The sequence below is a fragment of the Haliotis rufescens genome, unplaced genomic scaffold (assembly GCF_023055435.1).
Source record: "Haliotis rufescens isolate VD_foot unplaced genomic scaffold, xgHalRufe1.0.p SCAF_9, whole genome shotgun sequence".
Lineage (NCBI taxonomy): Eukaryota > Metazoa > Mollusca > Gastropoda > Lepetellida > Haliotidae > Haliotis > Haliotis rufescens.
The window spans coordinates 7,941,287-7,963,405 of NW_025964383.1; the positions used below are offsets into that span (position 1 = coordinate 7,941,287).

Genomic DNA, 22,119 nt, shown 5'->3' on the forward strand with positions numbered 1-22,119 from the left:
CTCCCAACTCTCTGTATAGCTTGTACGTCTCACACTACGTTACAGCTGTACACAGTATATGTGTGTCTCCCAACTCTCTGTACAGCTTGTACGTCTCACACTACATTACAGCTGTACACAGTCTATGTATGTCTCCCAACTCTCTGTATAGCTTGCACGTCTCAAACAACATTACAGCTGTACACAGTCTATGTATGTCTCCCAACTCTCTGTACAGCTTGTACGTCTCACACTACGTTACAGCTGTACACAGTCTATGTATGTCTCCCAACTCTCTGTACAGCTTGTACGTCTCACACAACGTTACAGCTGTACACAGTCTATGTATGTCTCCCAACTCTCTGTATAGCTTGTACGTCTCACACTACGTTACAGCTGTACACAGTCTATGTATGTCTCCCAACTCTCTGTACAGCTTGTACGTCTCACACTACGTTACAGCTGTACACAGTCTAAGTATGTCTCCCAACTCTCTGTACAGCTTGTACGTCTCACACTACCTTACAGCTGTACACAGTCTATGTATGTCTCCCAACTCTCTGTATAGCTTGTACGTCTCACACTACGTTACAGCTGTACACAGTCTATGTATGTCTCCCAACTCTCTGTAGAGCTTGTACGTCTGATTCTACGTTACATCTGTACACAGTCTATGTATGTCTCCCAACTCTCCGTATAGCTTGTACGTCTCACACTACGTTACAGCTGTACATAGTCTATGTATGTCTCCCAACTCTCCGTATAGCTTGTACGTCTCACACTACGTTACAGCTGTACACAGTCTATGTATGTCTCCCAACTCTCTGTACAGCTTGTACGTCTGATTCTACGTTACAGCTGTACACAGTCTATGTATGTCTCCCAACACTCTGTACAGCTTGTACGTCTGATTCTACGTTACAGCTGTACACAGTCTATGTATGTCTCCCAACTCTCTGTACAGCTTGTACGTCTGATTCTACGTTACAGCTGTACACAGTCTATGTATGTCTCCCAACTCTCTGTATAGCTTGTACGTCTCACACTGCATTACAGCTGTACACAGTCTATGTATGTCTCCCAACTCTCTGTACAGCTTGTACGTCTCACTCTACCTTACAGGTGTACACAGTCTATGTATGTCTCCCAACTCTCTGTACAGCTTGTACGTCTCACACTACCTTACAGGTGTACACAGTCTATGTATGTCTCCCAACTCTCTGTACAGCTTGTACGTCTCACACTACGTTACAGCTGTACACTGTCTATGTATGTCTCCCAACTCTCTGTACAGCTTGTACGTCTCACACTACCTTACAGCTGTACACAGTCTATGTATGTCTCCCAACTCTCTGTATAGCTTGTACGTCTCACACTACGTTACAGCTGTACACAGTCTATGTATGTCTCCCAACTCTCTGTACAGCTTGTACGTCTGATTCTACATTACATCTGTACACAGTCTATGTATGTCTCCCAACTCTCCGTATAGCTTGTACGTCTCACACTACGTTACAGCTGTACACAGTCTATGTATGTCTCCCAACTCTCTGTACAGCTTGTACGTCTGATTCTACGTTACAGCTGTACACAGTCTATGTATGTCTCCCAACTCTCTGTACAACTTGTACGTCTCACACTACGTTACAGCTGTACACAGTCTATGTATGTCTCCCAACTCTCTGTACAGCTTGTACGTCTGATTCTACTTTACAGCTGTACACAGTCTATGTATGTCTCCCAACTCTCTGTACAGCTTGTACGTCTGATTCTACGTTACAGCTGTACACAGTCTATGTATGTCTCCCAACTCTCTGTATAGCTTGTACGTCTCACACTGCATTACAGCTGTACACAGTCTATGTATGTCTCCCAACTCTCTGTACAGCTTGTCCGTCTCACACTACCTTACAGGTGTACACAGTCTATGTATGTCTCCCAACTCTCTGTATAGCGTGTACGTCTCACACTACATTACAGGTGTACACAGTCTATGTATGTCTCCCAACTCTCTGTACAGCTTATACGTCTCACACTACGTTACAGCTGTACACAGTCTATGTATGTCTCCCAACTCTCTGTATAGCTTGTACGTCTCACACTACCTTACAGCTGTACACAGTCTATGTATGTCTCCCAACTCTCTGTATAGCTTGTACGTCTCACACTACGTTACAGCTGTACACAGTCTATGTATGTCTCCCAACTCTCTGTACAGCTTGTACGTCTGATTCTACGTTACATCTGTACACAGTCTATGTATGTCTCCCAACTCTCCGTATAGCTTGTACGTCTCACACTACGTTACAGCTGTACACAGTCTATGTATGTCTCCCAACTCTCTGTACAGCTTGTACGTCTGATTCTACGTTACAGCTGTACACAGTCTATGTATGTCTCCCAACACTCTGTACAACTTGTACGTCTGATTCTACGTTACAGCTGTACACAGTCTATGTATGTCTCCCAACTCTCTGTATAGCTTGTACGTCTCACACTGCATTACAGCTGTACACAGTCTATGTATGTCTCCCAACTCTCTGTACAGCTTGTACGTCTCACACTACCTTACAGGTGTACACAGTCTATGTATGTCTCCCAACTCTCTGTATAGCGTGTACGTCTCACACTACATTACAGGTGTACACAGTCTATGTATGTCTCCCAACTCTCTGTACAGCTTATACGTCTCACACTACGTTACAGCTGTACACAGTCTATGTATGTCTCCCAACTCTCTGTATAGCTTGTACGTCTCACACTACGTTACAGCTGTACACAGTCTATGTATGTCTCCCAACTCTCTGTATAGCTTGTACGTCTCACACTACGTTACAGCTGTACACAGTCTATGTATGTCTCCCAACTCTCTGTACAGCTTGTACGTCTGATTCTACGTTACATCTGTACACAGTCTATGTATGTCTCCCAACTCTCCGTATAGCTTGTACGTCTCACACTACGTTACAGCTGTACACAGTCTATGTATGTCTCCCAACTCTCTGTACAGCTTGTACGTCTGATTCTACGTTACAGCTGTACACAGTCTATGTATGTCTCCCAACTCTCTGTACAACTTGTACGTCTCACACTACGTTACAGCTGTACACAGTCTATGTATGTCTCCCAACTCTCTGTACAGCTTGTACGTCTGATTCTACGTTACAGCTGTACACAGTCTATGTATGTCTCCCAACTCTCTGTACAGCTTGTACGTCTGATTCTACGTTACAGCTGTACACAGTCTATGTATGTCTCCCAACTCTCTGTACAGTTTATACGTCTCACACTACATTACAGCTGTACACAGTCTATGTATGTCTCCCAACTCTCTGTACAGCTTGTAAGTCTCACACTACGTTACAGCTGTACACAGTCTATGTATGTCTCCCAACTCTCTGTACAGCTTGTACGTCTGATTCTACGTTACAGCTGTACACAGTCTATGTATGTCTCCCAACTCTCTGTATAGCTTGTACGTCTGATTCTACATTACAGCTGTACACAGTCTATGTATGTCTCCCAACTCTCTGTACAGCTTGTACGTCTGATTCTACGTTACAGCTGTACACAGTCTATGTATGTCTCCCAACTCTCTGTACAACTTGTACGTCTCACACTACATTACAGGTGTACACAGTCTATGTATGTCTCCCAACTCTCTGTACAGCTTATACGTCTCACACTACGTTACAGCTGTACACAGTCTATGTATGTCTCCCAACTCTCTGTATAGCTTGTACGTCTCACACTACCTTACAGCTGTACACAGTCTATGTATGTCTCCCAACTCTCTGTATAGCTTGTACGTCTCACACTACGTTACAGCTGTACACAGTCTATGTATGTCTCCCAACTCTCTGTACAGCTTGTACGTCTGATTCTACGTTACATCTGTACACAGTCTATGTATGTCTCCCAACTCTCCGTATAGCTTGTACGTCTCACACTACGTTACAGCTGTACACAGTCTATGTATGTCTCCCAACTCTCTGTACAGCTTGTACGTCTGATTCTACGTTACAGCTGTACACAGTCTATGTATGTCTCCCAACTCTCTGTACAACTTGTACGTCTCACACTACGTTACAGCTGTACACAGTCTATGTATGTCTCCCAACTCTCTGTACAGCTTGTACGTCTGATTCTACGTTACAGCTGTACACAGTCTATGTATGTCTCCCAACTCTCTGTACAGCTTGTACGTCTGATTCTACGTTACAGCTGTACACAGTCTATGTATGTCTCCCAACTCTCTGTACAGTTTATACGTCTCACACTACATTACAGCTGTACACAGTCTATGTATGTCTCCCAACTCTCTGTACAGCTTGTAAGTCTCACACTACGTTACAGCTGTACACAGTCTATGTATGTCTCCCAACTCTCTGTACAGCTTGTACGTCTGATTCTACGTTACAGCTGTACACAGTCTATGTATGTCTCCCAACTCTCTGTATAGCTTGTACGTCTGATTCTACATTACAGCTGTACACAGTCTATGTATGTCTCCCAACTCTCTGTACAGCTTGTACGTCTGATTCTACGTTACAGCTGTACACAGTCTATGTATGTCTCCCAACTCTCTGTACAACTTGTACGTCTCACACTACGTTACAGCTGTACACAGTCTATGTATGTCTCCCAACTCTCTGTACAGCTTGTACGTCTGATTCTACGTTACAGCTGTACACAGTCTATGTATGTCTCCCAACTCTCTGTACAGCTTGTACGTCTGATTCTACGTTACAGCTGTACACAGTCTATGTATGTCTCCCAACTCTCTGTATAGCTTGTACGTCTCACACTGCATTACAGCTGTACACAGTCTATGTATGTCTCCCAACTCTCTGTACAGCTTGTACGTCTCACTCTACCTTACAGGTGTACACAGTCTATGTATGTCTCCCAACTCTCTGTACAGCTTGTACGTCTCACACTACCTTACAGGTGTACACAGTCTATGTATGTCTCCCAACTCTCTGTACAGCTTGTACGTCTCACACTACGTTACAGCTGTACACTGTCTATGTATGTCTCCCAACTCTCTGTACAACTTGTACGTCTCACACTACGTTACAGCTGTACACGGTCTATGTATGTCTCCCAACTCTCTGTATAGCTTGTACGTCTCACACTACGTTACAGCTGTACACAGTCTATGTATGTCTCCCAACTCTCTGTATAGCTTGTACGTCTGATTCTACGTTACAGCTGTACACAGTCTATGTATGTCTCCCAACTCTCTGTACAGCTTGTACGTCTGATTCTACGTTACATTGTACACAGTCTATGTATGTCTCCCAACTCTCTGTACAGCTTGTACGTCTGATTCTACATTACAGCTGTACACAGTCTATGTATGTCTCCACACTCTCTGTACAGCTTGTACGTCTCACACTACGTTACAGCTGTACACAGTCTATGTATGTCTCCCAACTCTCTGTACAGCTTGTACGTCTCACACTACGTTACAGCTGTACACAGTCTATGTATGTCTCCCAACTCTCTGTACAGCTTGTACGTCTGATTCTACGTTACAGCTGTACACAGTCTATGTATGTCTCCCAACTCTCTGTACAGTTTATACGTCTCACACTACATTACAGCTGTACACAGTCTATGTATGTCTCCCAACTCTCTGTACAGCTTGTAAGTCTCACACTACGTTACAGCTGTACACAGTCTATGTATGTCTCCCAACTCTCTGTACAGCTTGTACGTCTGATTCTACGTTACAGCTGTACACAGTCTATGTATGTCTCCCAACTCTCTGTACAGCTTGTACGTCTGATTCTACATTACAGCTCTACACAGTCTATGTATGTCTCCACACTCTCTGTACAGCTTGTACGTCTCACACTACTTTACAGCTGTACACAGTCTATGTATGTCTCCCAACTCTCTGTACAGCTTGTACGTCTCACACTACGTTACAGCTGTACACAGTCTATGTATGTCTCCCAACTCTCTGTACAGCTTGTACGTCTGATTCTACGTTACAGCTGTACTCAGTCTATGTATGTCTCCCAACTCTCTGTACAGTTTATACGTCTCACTCTACATTACAGCTGTACACAGTCTATGTATGTCTCCCAACTCTCTGTACAGCTTGTAAGTCTCACACTACGTTACAGCTGTACACAGTCTATGTATGTCTCCCAACTCTCTGTATAGCTTGTACGTCTCACACAACGTTACAGCTGTACACAGTCTATGTATGTCTCCCAACTCTCTGTATAGCTTGTACGTCTGATTCTACGTTACAGCTGTACACAGTCTATGTATGTCTCCCAACTCTCTGTACAACCTGTACGTCTGATTCTACGTTACAGCTGTACACAGTCTATGTATGTCTCCCAACTCTCTGTACAGCTTGTACGTCTGATTCTACATTACAGCTCTACACAGTCTATGTATGTCTCCACACTCTCTGTACAGCTTGTACGTCTCACACTACGTTACAGCTGTACACAGTCTATGTATGTCTCCCAACTCTCTGTACAGCTTGTACGTCTCACACTACGTTACAGCTGTACACAGTCTATGTATGTCTCCCAACTCTCTGTACAGCTTGTACGTCTGATTCTACGTTACAGCTGTACACAGTCTATGTATGTCTCCCAACTCTCTGTACAGTTTATACGTCTCACACTACATTACAGCTGTACACAGTCTATGTATGTCTCCCAACTCTCTGTACAGCTTGTACGTCTGATTCTACATTACAGCTGTACACAGTGTATGTATGTCTCCCAACTCTCTGTACAGCTTGTACGTCATATTCTACATTACAGCTGTACACAGTCTATGTATGTCTCCCAACTCTCTGTACAGCTTGTACGTCTGATTCTACATTACAGCTGTACACAGTGTATGTATGTCTTGTACGTGTATCACGGTACTGTCTATTCTGCGGCACAGCCACCTGCCCCCCGTATGGAGTGGTGTATGGGTCGAGGTGCATCTGGACCAAGGATAACGACAACGGCAAGGGTATACAAGATAGTCAGGCAATATGCAGGCGGTATGGAGGAAGTCTGGTCACATTCAGCAACATGACGGAGATCCGGAAGATGATGGCCATCACAAAGCTAGGTGAGTCAGCATGAACTGGATAGATAGAAAGATATTATGCAAGGTTTAGATGCATATTTAGACATGTCTTGGTTAACAAGTATTTCGTCTACAAGACAAGAGTATGGAATGAATGAATTGACGATCTACAGGGCGATAGCTATCTTTTGAATGACATCAACGACCAACCTGTCGCTTCCGTCGCTGGCTGCTACGGCAACTTGGGACGTGTAGAGACGGAGCCAAGTTTAAACTGTTCTCTGTTGCACCTTCATCCAAAGAACGTCGTTTTCTACTGAATGTCTGACACTAGCGCAGAGTTTGTTGTGAAGCTTTAGAATATAAACTACTGATCAGATTGCAGCTAAGACACGGAGTGACACGATGGTGTATTGCCCTACCTCTTCTGTAATGTAAGAAAACAACTTGCATTCTGTGAACCTGGGATGAGATCGGTCCAATGAAAGCAATACACTTAATGTATTAGCCTTTGTGTTATCTTCCACGACAAGTCCTCAACATTCAAATCCAAGAAATACTATACTGCGCAAAAAAAGTTAAGCAAAACTCTTTTTATGTTGTACTAAGAAAATCTATATTGATAGATTTATTTTTATTTATAATAGCATTATCTTGTTTTCAAGAATTTTCTTCATTTGTATTGACGTGAAACACCACTGATATTCGTTTTTTTGAGAAACGAGCGTGCAGCCCGCGATGTTTAGTGTCACACAATACGAGGGCAAATGCATTTAGAAATCATTGTGTCCTTCAAACAATGTTGAGACATTCATTAGGAGTAAACGAGTGTCACAAGGAGTGCAGCTCAGATGGGGTACCGACGCGGAATGCCTGGAAACCAACGTCATGAGGCAATGGGAAGGTTGCAAGTTGGACAAACTATCCGTGAAGTTGCTGACTACTTCAATGTGCATTACAGCACCATATCGCATCTGAACCCACGTGGACAGCGAACTGTACAAGATACTGACTACTTTAATGTGCATTACAGCACCATCACTGCAGCCTTCTACATTACCCAGATTGTCAGAAGGGCTGTATTCCTCATAGCAAAGCCGGGTACTCTCCCAATGTGTACTCTCCTGAATTTTGCATTTGTCATCATCATCATCATCATCATCATCATCATCAATGCACAAACTAACCGTAACCGTTACCATGAATTAACCGGTTGATACATTTGTTAAGCTATGACAAGGACTACTATGGATGATAACTTCTTTATTATACATACGCAACCTTTCAGGACTACCTTTTGCTCTTCATCAGGCGAATGGCATGGTGGGACAACATGACAAATCATTTGTATCTCCATGGATTATGTACATTATCATATATTAAGCACCACCCACCAGAAATGACTGGTGTGATTTTTTGATGGAAAAGAGTAGAACACGGTTGTTCTAAATTCTACATTGGTAGTGTAACCTGACATACATCTACAACAAAAGGACATCAGCATTTCCTCTCACTCCTGTTTTTGTAATAAATGAAAGTGTGGCAGTAAATCGAATATACCAGATAGATCTACCATATGTGCATCAAGTGCAATATGGATACCTGTAGACACTGTTGCGATATAATTTATTTATTCTGTCCTTATTAAATATGTCATTTTATCTCATGACCCATAAATGCCCTTACAACACGTGTCGCATCCTGCCGATATCCTGACTTACACTTGACAGCACCTTTTATCATCTGTAGTATTCAGGTCCATTTTTTCAGGCCTGATGTAGCAAATATAATTTGTTTCCATATAATATCTTCCTATGCTCTAATATTTTTCAACATGTGATAAATGCAAATTAATTCCCATAATCATTCAATGTGTATATGATGTTAATGTGCATGAGATATTTTTGAATATATACTGAACAACAAACGTTCCTGTGACATTGAATAAGAATTAATGCAAAGTTATGTTTTTTACCAAACCTGAAACAATTTCGGTTTGCAACAGAAAAGAGACTCCTGTAAGTGTTCAAATGGTTTAATTTGCCATACCGACTTCAGAAAATGCGTGATTTCATAAAAAAAACATGAACATGCCAAAATGTCAAGCAACACATCTTCGTCTCATGGAATGGACCAGGCATCGCACAAAGTCCTGTGGGATATCTGTCCATACCTGCTGGAGCATGTTTCGAAGTTCCTGGAGTGCCTGTGGAACACGTGGTTTTACGTCGAAGGCGCCAATCAATCTCATAACTCATGTGCTCGATTGGTGAGATATCAGGGGAGCGAGCCGGCCGGGGGACGACATTTACGTTGTTTTGTTGAAGAGAATCCCGAACACTCAGGTCGAGCAATATGAGGCCGGGCGTTGTCATGTTGAAAGGTAATGCCTGGGCCATGACGACGCAAAAACGGTCTAACAACAGGGCCGATGATCTCGTCGCGGTAGCGTTGTCCATTGAGATTTGCCTCTACCACTATCAAACGGTTCCTCTGACTCCCTGTAATCACACCCCATACCATAACCCTGCCGCCCCCGAACCGATCTTCTTCAATGACACAATGATTGACGTAACGTTCACCTCGACGACGGTACACTCGAATCCGTCCATAGCTATATGCCTGAGGTGCAAACGAGACTCACCAGTGAATAGAACTTGTCCCAACTGCATGGCCGTCCAGCGTAGACGCTGTCTGCACCACTGTAGACGTGCTTGACGGTGGTTTCCTGTCAAAATGGGACGTCTGGTGGGTTTATCTGGCGACAATCCCTGCACAACTGAGGCGGCGACGTACGGTTTGTGAAGATATTCGTCGAAGGCCAAGGATGCTTCTTGCAGTCACTGTTTCGTAGGTGTGCTGTTCGAATCCAGTTGTTTTGTCGATTATTGGTTACGCGTGGTCTGCAACTCCGAGGATGGTCTCTGACTGCATTCGTCAGTTGCCAACGTTGCCATAAACGCCAAATGGTGTTTCTGTGGACGTTAAATTGTCTTGCAACATCACCTTTACTCATTTCAGCTTGAAGCATACCAATAGCTCGCAGACGCTCATTTTCGGACAGGCGTGGCATTTCGTAATGTTGAATAATTGCGTAATTTTGTTGTTTTTCTGATTGGTTGTTGTCAGCACCATGCTAAACAATGCATATGGAATCCCGTTAACGCATATGTTTTTATATCCATTCTTGGTTTTGAAATGCATGGGGCTTGCATAAAAGTAAACTTTTGCATGGAATGCATGCTTTTCTGTAGCAGTTGCGTTTTTGTGACTTGATTCCATACATGTACTACAGTATTGAAAACCAAACTTTACTTGTTTGAAAAATACACTAAAATATTGGTGTCACAGGAACTTTTGTTGTTGAGTAAAATAGATGATACTGATAATGACTGCTGAATGTCAAGCAAGTGTAAATATACATATATATCAAATATTTTTAAAATGTAATATTATTACATAATGCATTTCAGATGTACATATACATTGAAGTAAAAAAAGAAAACAAATTAACTTTACTGGTTTTTTATGTGGAACTTTGACAAATTTGTGTACTAATTTGATCTTTGTCAAAGCAAACTGGATTTATAGTCAATGGTTTGGTATGATACGTTCACATGTGACAAATACATAAATAAATATTCAACCCGATATTATCTACTCAATGTACTTGCGACATTTTCTCCTTCAGCCTCTATTATGACTTCACAAGAAATGGACAACGCTCAAATAACAATAAGGATAAGCTGATATCAAATAATTTATTTTCAAAAACAGTTACTCTCGAAATATTAATTGACACATATTAACGCCCTGCACCTTTGATATCAAATGGATTAAAGATTTGGTATATTTAGTAAATACATTTGTTCAGAAGGGGGAAAGAGAGAAAAGAGTTGGTATATTTTGTTAATAAAATGATAAAATAGAAGAAATTCTTTTTTTTATATATTTGGTAAAACAATGATAAAAAGGGAAAAGAAAAGAAACGAAAACAAAGAAATAAAGATTTGGCATATTTGGTAAATAAAATGATAAAAAAAAAGAAACAGAAAAAACGTAATTGGTATGTAAGACTTTTACTTCAGAGTACTAAATATGGAACAATATTATCAAAGATAAATATTGCGGGTTCCCCGTCTATATTCATCTCATATTGTTAAATAGGTATATGGGGCAAATGTGCAGCGGTCTATTTCAAGAAATTGAGTAGGTGAAAGACACTTTTCGTGGCATCGACACCATTACATCAGGTGGGCGAACATTTTCATGAATGTGAGAAATAGCTTACAACATATAATTTTCTTCGATTTTTGGTTAAGGCATGTAGAAGTCTGAAGGAGAAGAACCCTCAAATGTTTTTGCGCTCTTAAAAATTGTGAAAAGTGGGCACGCTGAACCCTTGAAAGAGGTATGCCCATTATATATGTTTAGATCCGGGATAATTTAAAAACAGTTAAAAAGCTTCAAATGAATACTCAAATTTCAGATGAGTAAGAGCTTTCAAATTGTCAAACGATAACCGAACCCCGACGACATTTAATAACCGTCGCCATATAGCTGGAATATTGCTGAGTGCGGCGTTAGAGAGCAAGCACATGCAAGCGTGCATACACGCACATCCAATGACGGCCATCACTGACATATTTTAACCCATTGCAAGAAAATTACTCACTTCAATGTTTCCCTTCCAATGTGTTTACATGTTCCTCCAGAACCGAGGAGGAGTGTTATCTCCTTAACATAGACACTTCTAGTTGGGTGTACCGATGCTTAATTCTAATTCTATGTTGACGGCTCCTTAGTGACGGATGTAATTATCGGAGCGACCCGTGTGGAGGTGAACGGCAGCATGACCTACTACTGGCTGGACACAACAACCGAGCCCTTCTTCGCCAGATGGGACAACATAACAGATCAGCTGGAGATAAACCATACATGTCTCGCTTTTATATCTGACGACTTAAGAGCCATCCCGTGCAATTCCTGGATCAGATACCTGTGTGAGAGAGGTAGGTGTTGTTTCTGTAACCCCTGGATCAGATACCTGAGAGAGATGTGGGTGTTTTTTCTGTAACCCCTGGATCAGATACCTGTGTGAGAAAGGTAGGTGTTGTTTCTGTAACCCCTGGATCAGATACCTGCATGAGAGAGGTAGGTGTTTTTTCTGTAACCCCTGGATCAGATACCTGTGTGAGAGAGGTAGGTGTTGTTTCTGTAACCCCTGGATCAGATACCTGTGTGAGAGATAGGTGTTGTTTCTCTAACCCCTGGATCAGATACCTTTGAGAGAGAGGTAGGTGTTGTTTCTGTAACCCCTGAATCAAATACCTGCCTGAAAGAGGTAGGTGTTGTTTCTGTAACCCCTGGATCAGATACCTGTGTGAGAGGTAGGTGTTGTTTCTGTAACCCCTGGATCAGATACCTGTGTGAGAGGTAGGTGTTGTTTCTGTAACCCCTGGATGAGATACCTGTGTGAGAGGTAGGTGTTGTTTCTGTAACACCTGGATCAGATACCTGTGTGAGAGAGGTAGGTGTTGTTTCTGTAACCCCTGGATCAGATACCTGTGTGAGAGAGGTAGGTGTTGTTTCTGTAACCCCTGGATCAGATACCTGTGTGAGAGAGGTAGGTGTTGTTTCTGTAACCCCTGGATCAGATACCTGTGTGAGAGATGGGTAGGTGTAATTTCTGTAACCCCTGGATCAGATACCTTTGAGAGAGGGGCAGGTGTTGTTTCTGTAACCCCTGGATCAGATACCTGTGTGAGATGGGTAGGTGTTGTTTCTGTAACCCCTGGATCAGATACCTGTGTGAGGGAGTTGGGTGTTGTTTCTCTAACCCCTGGACCAGATACCTGTGTGAGAGGTAGGTGTTGTTTCTCTAACCCCTGGATCAGATACCTGTGTGAGATGGGTAGGTGTTGTTCGTGTAACCCAGACCAGAGACTTGTGTGTGAGAGGTAGGTGTTATTTTTGTAACCCCTGGATCAGAAACCTGTGTGTTTTCCACATTGGTAACTGTAGAATACTAAACGTATTGATGTGGGCCCTGGCCTAACGACACATATACACAAATACACTCGTTATTCGTTAACAGTAACAGAGTGGGATTTGTCTGCTCTTGTTGAACTTATTTCTCTCCGTGAAACACGAGAATGGTATTTTGCTTCAAGTATTGCTTCTTCTTGTCAGGTGATCGGGCAGCTTCACCTTGTCCTTATCATCAGAAGGTACATACATATGGGTAATGTCATCAAGTCCTTGCTATCTGATACCACAGAAGGCACATACATATGGGTAATGTCATCAAGTCCTTGCTATCTGATACCACGGAAGGCACATACATATGGGTAATGTCATCAAATCGTAGCCATCTGATACCACGGAAGGCACATACATAAGAGTGATATCACCTAGTCCTAGTCACATGATACCACAGAAGGCAGGTATCCAGGTACTAGTATCTGCTCAAATGCGGTTTTATTTGTTCCCCAACCAGTGGATCCGTTTGTATTCCAGTTATCATTCTCAACTCCTTCGGGAGTATACAACCCAAGCTGCCTACGAGACCGAGAGAAATTTCACATCCACCTCACATATTAAGTATCTATTCCCTGCTGAGTGAACAGAGGCACATGTGAACTAAATAACTTGACCAGGGTTACATCACATATTTTGACAATTGTGTTTCCACCATCTGGTCAGCTACCATCGGACGCGTCCTCGTCATCTTACATTACAGACGGTACAGACATGTAATTTTATCCACAACATATTATTTGTAATCTTCTCTCAAACATGTTATGCCTTACTGTATTTTCGTGACATTGAAATGATTACTTTGCAATGGTAAATGTTCCGATTTCTGAATGTTGACAGCCAGTTCAGTTGTGATTATCTTTCACACGTCGCACACCATGTTCACTCAACATAATATGTCAAAACTCAGAACCTAGTGATGTCACTGTTATCAGATATGAGCGCCCCCCTGCCCTCGTCGAGCGGCTCCACTAACACGGCCTCTACCACAACGCCTGGGTGTGTCACCGTTATGCCCGGGGCAGGCTGTGGGGAGACCTTCATCACCCCCAGATATGAAGCCAACACACCCACCATCGCCTATGTCACCACCCCCACAAGGTCAACATCGACTGCTACGGACACAACACCTTGTAGCACCACTGATGTAACCATGACAACCACAGATGACAGAACTACGCAATTTAGAAAATCGCAGGTGCTTCACACATTGACATTGTTCACATCTATGGTCCAATCTGTAGTCAATCTAACACATTGAAATATATTTCTGAATATCCTGTCTAAATACTCCCGTATTTTTTACATGGAAATCAATATAATTAATATCCTACAGATTTCCCTGTGTTAATTTGCTGTGGGCCACCGTTGTCATGCATTGGTCAATAATTTGATTATGTCTTCCAACACGACACTAACATCATGCACACGCAGTATTGTCATGAACTACCGAAGGACGGACATGTCCGATGTGATTGGATGGATGGATTGGTAACTTAACTTCGACGTATAGTACTCTGGGTAGGTATGACCCATGGATGATATTAAATATTATTTTCGACTGCTGCAGATCCCTAATAAGGAGATGGAGGATACGCTGGCTAACATCACTTCGTCACCAATTTCCAACATGTCCGACGTTGAGGTGAAGGCCCTGGTCACACAGTTCAGTAGAGTTGTTTCTAACGTTGGCGCTGCAAGCCAATCTGATGTCCGAAAAATGACGGATGCAATAGTCAAGTTATCAGCAATGGAAACATGTGATAAAAATACCTTTCAGGTAAATATATGACAGCGAGTGAATCCAGTCATAGACACTAATTTAAATATAAAGCACTAGTTTTAGAACATTGTTCTACATAGTCGATTCCGCCGTCTGAACGTTTGGCTTGGACATGCAGTCGAACCTCAATGTGTCGAACTTCGATATCTCAACTATCCAAATTAAGCATACAATTTTCCTGATGTTTTGAAGCCCGGATAACTCGAACTTTATTTCAGGTTCCCACAAGCTCGACACAGCGAGGTTCGATAGTATATATTTGTATGACAATGAAAAAATCCTAGTTTCCATTTGTATTGACAGTGAAACCCTGATGAAGGGACCTGGATTCTTCTTAACATTGATGTGAGACATATATAACTTACATAATAGTCACGATGTTTTCAGTCTGTATTTCATCTTTAAATTTAATTCTAAATGAACATTGAATAAGTTTTAACATTTTCACCCCAGAACACAATTTGATGTGTATTACCTTTTAAGAGCTCCTTAGCGAGATGAACTTAATGTAAACCCAGTATGGTTTAGGGATTTACAGGGCTGTTATTGCCGGGTTGGCATATGCACTTGTTTTTCAATTGTGTATTGACGGCTTAATCAGAAGTACGTTTACAACCACACCGACAGCTATTCAACTTATCATGTCGAATTTACTATGTAACGTGTCTCTGGGGACCAAGGGAATGTAGCTAGATATCAAGTGTTTCGACATCAGATTTAAAATAATGATTATTGTATAAAACGAAGAGAAGTTATGGATATCAACGTCTTTATCACGAGGAACACAACTAGATAATTAGCACCGACAATGATCAAAGCAACAAATCCCAAGCAATGGGCAGATATGATCCCTTGTCACGGTTCATGGCTGGATGTTTCTTGTTGTTGTTGGTAGACAGGACTTAGGTGGCTTCCTACATGAAGATTGGTTCTTGATGAGGTAGTCGGAAATAGCGGACTTCTGGTTTAGTTTGTTGACAGAGGTCTGGTGTTCTTTGAATCTGGTGTTGAGGGATCTGAGGGTTTCTCCAATGTATTGGTGGCCACAGTTGCAGGGGATCTAGTACATACATCCTCTAGGATTGGGACTTGCGCTGCTTGTGCCTCTGCTATTGATGGGTCTTGATGGACTTGCCGCTGGAAAAGGTGACATTATGTTGGCTTTGCTCTTGATGAGGTGGGAATTCTGATAAGTGACAGGGCCGTTGTGGGGTATGGTGATTCTCATGGGTGATGGGGAAGGTTTGGGCCTGGGATCGGAGTTCTTGAGGGTTTTGCGGATGATTGTGGAAACTAGGAGGGCAGGGTAAATGTTGAGGGAAGTGAAGGTTTCCTTGAGATGGTCCAGTTCACTGCTGTTGGCATCAGGGTGGCAAGTGGATGCTGTTGTTGTGTTCGCCATAATAAATATGTTGACATTCAATAATTCTCTTCCTTATGTGTATCACTTCTAAATGCCTTTAAAAGACTTGATATTGTGAGAATGCCGGGAATAAAGGGAAGTATCTACATAAGAGGTATTTCAACTTATAAGGTTTCTCCTAGCGAGAATCCATTGTATATTCCTTTAAGGCATTCAATTCGTCACGGAAACTATACTGTCCGGTTATTCTCCTAGTATCAGCATCGTACGCATTAAGGTGTACAGTGCGACCTCCGTGTACACTGTTGGACTTGTGTTCAGATGTATGCCACAAGCGTGTCGACCGTCCTGACCATGATGGAGCCACATCAGGAGCAGGACAATGACGGCGTGGCACGGGACGGACAGGTCAGGCAACGTGTGGTCCACACGGTGGAGGTTTGGGATGTGTTTCATGATAGTGTGAGAGGTCGAACAATTGTGAAAGGAGCTGTGTGCATAGATTTATGTACTTCATTTGGAAGTGTGCATGTATGGATGTATTTGGAGGTGAATGTGAATGTGGATGTGTATACTGTTGTGGATGCGTGTTAGGGGTTGTGATTGCGTATGTGTATGGAAATGTGGGGATGGATGTGCAAGTGTATGTGGATGTATAGATGGATGTGGATTTACAGGAGGATGTGTAGGTGGATGTTGACGTTTCGGTGGATATGGATGAATATGTGGATGTGGATATGTAGGTGAATGTGGATGTGTAGGTGGGTGTGTAGATGGATGTGTAGATGGTTGTGTAGGTGGATGTGGATGTGAAGCTGGATGTATAGGTGGATGTGTAGATGGTTGTGTAGATGGTTGTGTAGGTGGATGTGGATGTGAAGCTGGATGTATAGGTGGTTGTGTAGATGGTTGTGTAGGTGGATGTGGATGTGTAGATGGTTGTGAAGATGGTTGTGTAGGTTGATGTGGATGTGTAGGTGGATGTGTAGATGGATGTGTAGATGGATGTGTAGGTGGATGTGTAGGTGGATGTGTAGATGGATGTGTAGATGGATGTGTAGATGGTTGTGTAGGTAGATGTGGATGTGGATGTGTAGATGGATGTGTAGATGGTTGTGTAGATGGATGTATAGGTGGATGTGGATGTGTAGGTGGATGTATAGGTGGATGTGTAGATGGTTGTGTAGATTGTTGTGTAGATGGATGTGGATGTGTAGATGGTTGTGTAGATGGGTGTTTAGATGGTTGTGTAGGTGGATGTGGTTGTGTAGGTGGATGTGGATGTGTAGGTGGATGTGTAGATGGTCGTGTAGATGGTTGTGAAGGTGGATGTGGATGTGTAGATGGATGTGTAGATGGTTGTGTAGATGGTTGTGTAGATGGATGTGTGTGCGGATGTGTAGATGGTTGTGTAGATGGATGTGTAGATGGTTGTGTAGGTGGATGTGGATATGGATGTGTAGATGGATGTGCAGATGGTTGTGTAGATGGATGTGTAGAAGGTTGTGTAGGTGGATGTGGATGTGTAGATGGATGTGTAGATGGATGTGTAGAAGGTTGTGTAGGTGGATGTGTAGATGGTTGTGTAGATGGATGTGGATGTGTAGATGGTTGTGTAGATGGGTGTTTAGATGGTTGTGTAGGTGGATGTGGTTCTGTAGGTGGATGTGGATGTGTAGGTGGATGTGTAGATGGTCGTGTAGATGGTTGTGAAGGTGGATGTGGATGTGTAGATGGATGTGTAGATGGTTGTGTAGATGGTTGTGTAGATGGATGTGTGTGCGGATGTGTAGATGGTTGTGTAGATGGATGTGTAGATGGTTGTGTAGGTGGATGTGGATATGGATGTGTAGATGGATGTGTAGATGGTTGTGTAGATGGATGTGTAGAAGGTTGTGTAGGTGGATGTGGATGTGTAGATGGATGTGTAGATGGATGTGTAGAAGGTTGTGTAGGTGGATGTGTAGATGGTTGTGTAGATGGATGTGGATGTGTAGATGGTTGTGTAGATGGGTGTTTAGATGGTTGTGTAGGTGGATGTGGTTGTGTAGGTGGATGTGGATGTGTAGGTGGATGTGTAGATGGTTGTGTAGATGGTTGTGTAGATGGATGTGTGTGCGGATGTGTAGATGGTTGTGTAGATGGATGTGTAGATGGTTGTGTAGGTGGATGTGGATGTGTAGATGGATGTGTAGATGGTTGTGTAGATGGTTGTGTAGATGGATGTGTGTGCGGATGTGTAGATGGTTGTGTAGATGGATGTGTAGATGGTTGTGTAGGTGGATGTGGATATGGATGTGTAGATGGATGTGTAGATGGTTGTGTAGATGGATGTGTAGAAGGTTGTGTAGGTGGATGTGGATGTGTAGATGGATGTGTAGAAGGTTGTGTAGGTGAATGTGTAGATGGTTGTGTACGTGGATGTGGATGTGTAGGTGGATGTGTAGAAGGTTGTGTAGGTGGATGTGGATGTGGATGTGTAGGTGGATGTGTAGGTGTATGTGTAGATGGATGTGTAGATGGATGTGTAGGAGGATGAGGATGTGGTTGTGTAGATGGATGTGTAGATGGTTGTGTAGGTGGATGTGTAGATGGATGTGTAGATGGATGTGTAGATGGTTGTGTAGATGGATGTGTAGATGGTTGTGTACGTGGATGTGGATGTGTAGGTGGATGTGTAGAAGGTTGTGGATGTGGATGTGGATGTGTAGGTGGATGTGTAGATGGATGTGGATGTGGTTGTGTAGATGGATGTGTAGAAGGTTGTGCAGGTGGATGTGTAGACGGTTGTGTAGGTGGATGTGGATGTGGATGTGTAGGTGGATGTGTAGATGGATGTGTAGATGGATGTGTAGGAGGATGTAGATGTGGATGTGTAGATGGATGTGTAGATGGTTGTGTAGGTGGATGTGGATATGGATGTGTGGGTGGATGTGTAGATGGATGTGTAGATGGATGTGTAGATGGTTGTGTAGATGGATGTGTAGATGGTTGTGTAGGTGGATGTGTAGATGGATGTGTAGATGGATGTGTAGATGGTTGTGTAGATGGATGTGTAGATGGTTGTGTACGTGGATGTGGATGTGTAGGTGGATGTGTAGAAGGTTGTGGATGTGGATGTGGATGTGTAGGTGGATGTGTAGATGGATGTGGATGTGGTTGTGTAGATGGATGTGTAGAAGGTTGTGTAGGTGGATGTGGATGTGTAGATGGATGTGTAGATGGATGTGTAGAAGGTTGTGCAGGTGGATGTGTAGACGGTTGTGTAGGTGGATGTGGATGTGGATGTGTAGGTGGATGTGTAGGTGGCTGTGGATGTGTAGATGGATGTGTAGGTGTATGTGTAGATGGATGTGTAGACGGTTGTGTAGGTGGATGTGGATGTGGATGTGTAGGTGGATGTGTAGGTGGATGTGTAGATGGTTGTGTAGATGGATGTGTAGATGGATGTGTAGGAGGATGTAGATGTGGATGTGTAGATGGATGTGTAGATGGTTGTGTAGGTGGATGTGGATATGGATGTGTGGGTGGATGTGTAGATGGATGTGTAGATGGATGTGTAGGAGGATGTGGATGTGGATGTGTAGATGGTTGTGTAGGTGGATGTGTAGATGGATGTGTAGATGGATGTGTAGATGGATGTGTAGATGGATGTGTAGAAGGTTGTGTAGATGGATGTGTAGGAGGATGTGGATGTGGATGTGGATGTGTAGATGGATGTGTAGATGGCTGTGGATGTACAGGTGGATGTATAAGTGGATGTGTAGGAGGATGTGGATGTGGATGTGGATGTGTAGATGGATGTGTAGATGGATGTGTAGGAGGATGTGGATGTGGATGTGTAGATGGTTGTGTAGGTGGATGTGGATGCGGATGTGTAGGTGGATGTGTAGGTGGATGTGTAGATGGATGTGTAGATGGTTGTGTAGATGGTTGTGGATGTGGATGTGTAGAAGGATGTGTAGGTGGATGTGTAGATGGATGTGTAGATGGTTGTGTAGGTGGATGTGGATTTGGATGTGTCGGTGGATGTGTAGATTGTTGTGGATGTGTAGGTGGATGTGTAGGTGAATGTGGATATGTAGGTGGCTGTGGATGTGTAGGTGGATGTGTAGATGGATGTGTAGATGGTTGTGTAGATGGTTGTGTAGGTGGCTGTGGATGTGTAGGTGTATGTGTAGATGGATGTGTAGATGGTTGTGTAGGTGGCTGTGGATGTGTAGGTGGATGTGTAGATGGTTGTGTAGATGGTTGTGTAGATGGTTGTGTAGGTGGCTGTGGATGTACAGGTGGATCTTTAGGTGGATGTGTAGATGGTTGTGTAGATGGTTGTGTAGGTGGCTGTGGATGTGTAGATGGATGTGTAGATTGTTGTGGATGTGTAGGTGGATGTGTAGATGGATGTGTAGATGGTTGTGTAGATGGATGTGTAGATGGATGTACAGGTAGATGTGAATGTGGATGTGTAGGTGTATGTGTAGGTGTATGTGTAGATGGTTGTGTAGATGGATGTGTAGATGGATGTGTAGGAGGATGTGGATGTGGATGTGTAGATGGATGTGTACATGGTTGTGTAGGTGGATGTGGATATGGATGTGTGGGTGGATGTGTAGATGGATGTGTAGATGGTTGTGTAGGTGGATGTGGATATGGATGTGTAGATGGATGTATAGGTGGATGTGTAGATGGTTGTGTAGATGGTTGTGTAGGTGGCTGTGGATGTGTAGATGGATGTGTAGATTGTTGTGGATGTGTAGGTGGATGTGTAGATGGATGTGTAGATGGTTGTGTAGATGGATGTGTAGATGGTTGTGTAGATGGATGTGTAGATGGTTGTGTAGATGGTTGTGTAGATGGATGTGTAGATGGTTGTGTAGATGGATGTGTAGATGGTTGTGTAGATGGATGTGTAGATGGATGTGTAGATGGATGTGTAGGTGGATGTGGATGCGTAGATGGATTTGTAGATGGTTGTGTAGATGGATGTGTAGATGGTTGTGTAGATGGATGTACAGGTGGATGTGTAGGTGGATGTGTAGATGGATGTGTATGTGGATGTGTAGATGGATGTGTAGATGGATGTGTAGATGGTTGTGTAGATGGTTGTGTAGATGGTTGTAGAGGTGGATGTGTAGGTGGATGTGTAGATGGTTGTGTAGATGGATGTGTAGATGGATGTACAGGTGGATGTGTAGGTGGATGTGTAGATGGATGTGTAGGTGGATGTGTAGATGGATGTGTAGATGGTTGTGTAGATGGTTGTGTAGATGGTTGTGTAGATGGATGTGTAGATGGATGTACAGGTAGATGTGAATGTGGATGTGTAGGTGTATGTGTAGGTGTATGTGTAGATGGATGTGTAGATGGATGTGTAGGAGGATGTGGATGTGGATGTGTAGATGGATGTGTACATGGTTGTGTAGGTGGATGTGGATATGGATGTGTGGGTGGATGTGTAGATGGATGTGTAGATGGTTGTGTAGGTGGATGTGGATATGGATGTGTAGATGGATGTATAGGTGGATGTGTAGATGGTTGTGTAGATGGTTGTGTAGGTGGCTGTGGATGTGTAGATGGATGTGTAGATTGTTGTGGATGTGTAGGTGGATGTGTAGATGGATGTGTAGATGGTTGTGTAGATGGATGTGTAGATGGTTGTGTAGATGGATGTGTAGATGGTTGTGTAGATGGTTGTGTAGATGGATGTGTAGATGGTTGTGTAGATGGATGTGTAGATGGTTGTGTAGATGGATGTGTAGATGGATGTGTAGATGGATGTGTAGGTGGATGTGGATGCGTAGATGGATTTGTAGATGGTTGTGTAGATGGATGTGTAGATGGTTGTGTAGATGGATGTACAGGTGGATGTGTAGGTGGATGTGTAGATGGATGTGTATGT

General features: G+C 43.0%; 1 protein-coding gene across 1 annotated transcript in view; it reads left to right on the top strand.

The window, feature by feature from the left end:
- Positions 1-22,119, top strand: part of LOC124124757 (adhesion G-protein coupled receptor D1-like) — a 65,557-nt gene that overhangs the window by 6,266 nt on the left and 37,172 nt on the right. Inside the window, exons 2-6 of the mRNA XM_048390633.1 lie at positions 6,904-7,077; positions 11,841-12,047; positions 14,010-14,272; positions 14,645-14,854; positions 16,542-16,628. Of these exons, the coding sequence (XP_048246590.1) occupies positions 6,904-7,077; positions 11,841-12,047; positions 14,010-14,272; positions 14,645-14,854; positions 16,542-16,628 (941 nt within the window). The remainder of the gene's footprint in view (positions 1-6,903; positions 7,078-11,840; positions 12,048-14,009; positions 14,273-14,644; positions 14,855-16,541; positions 16,629-22,119) is intronic.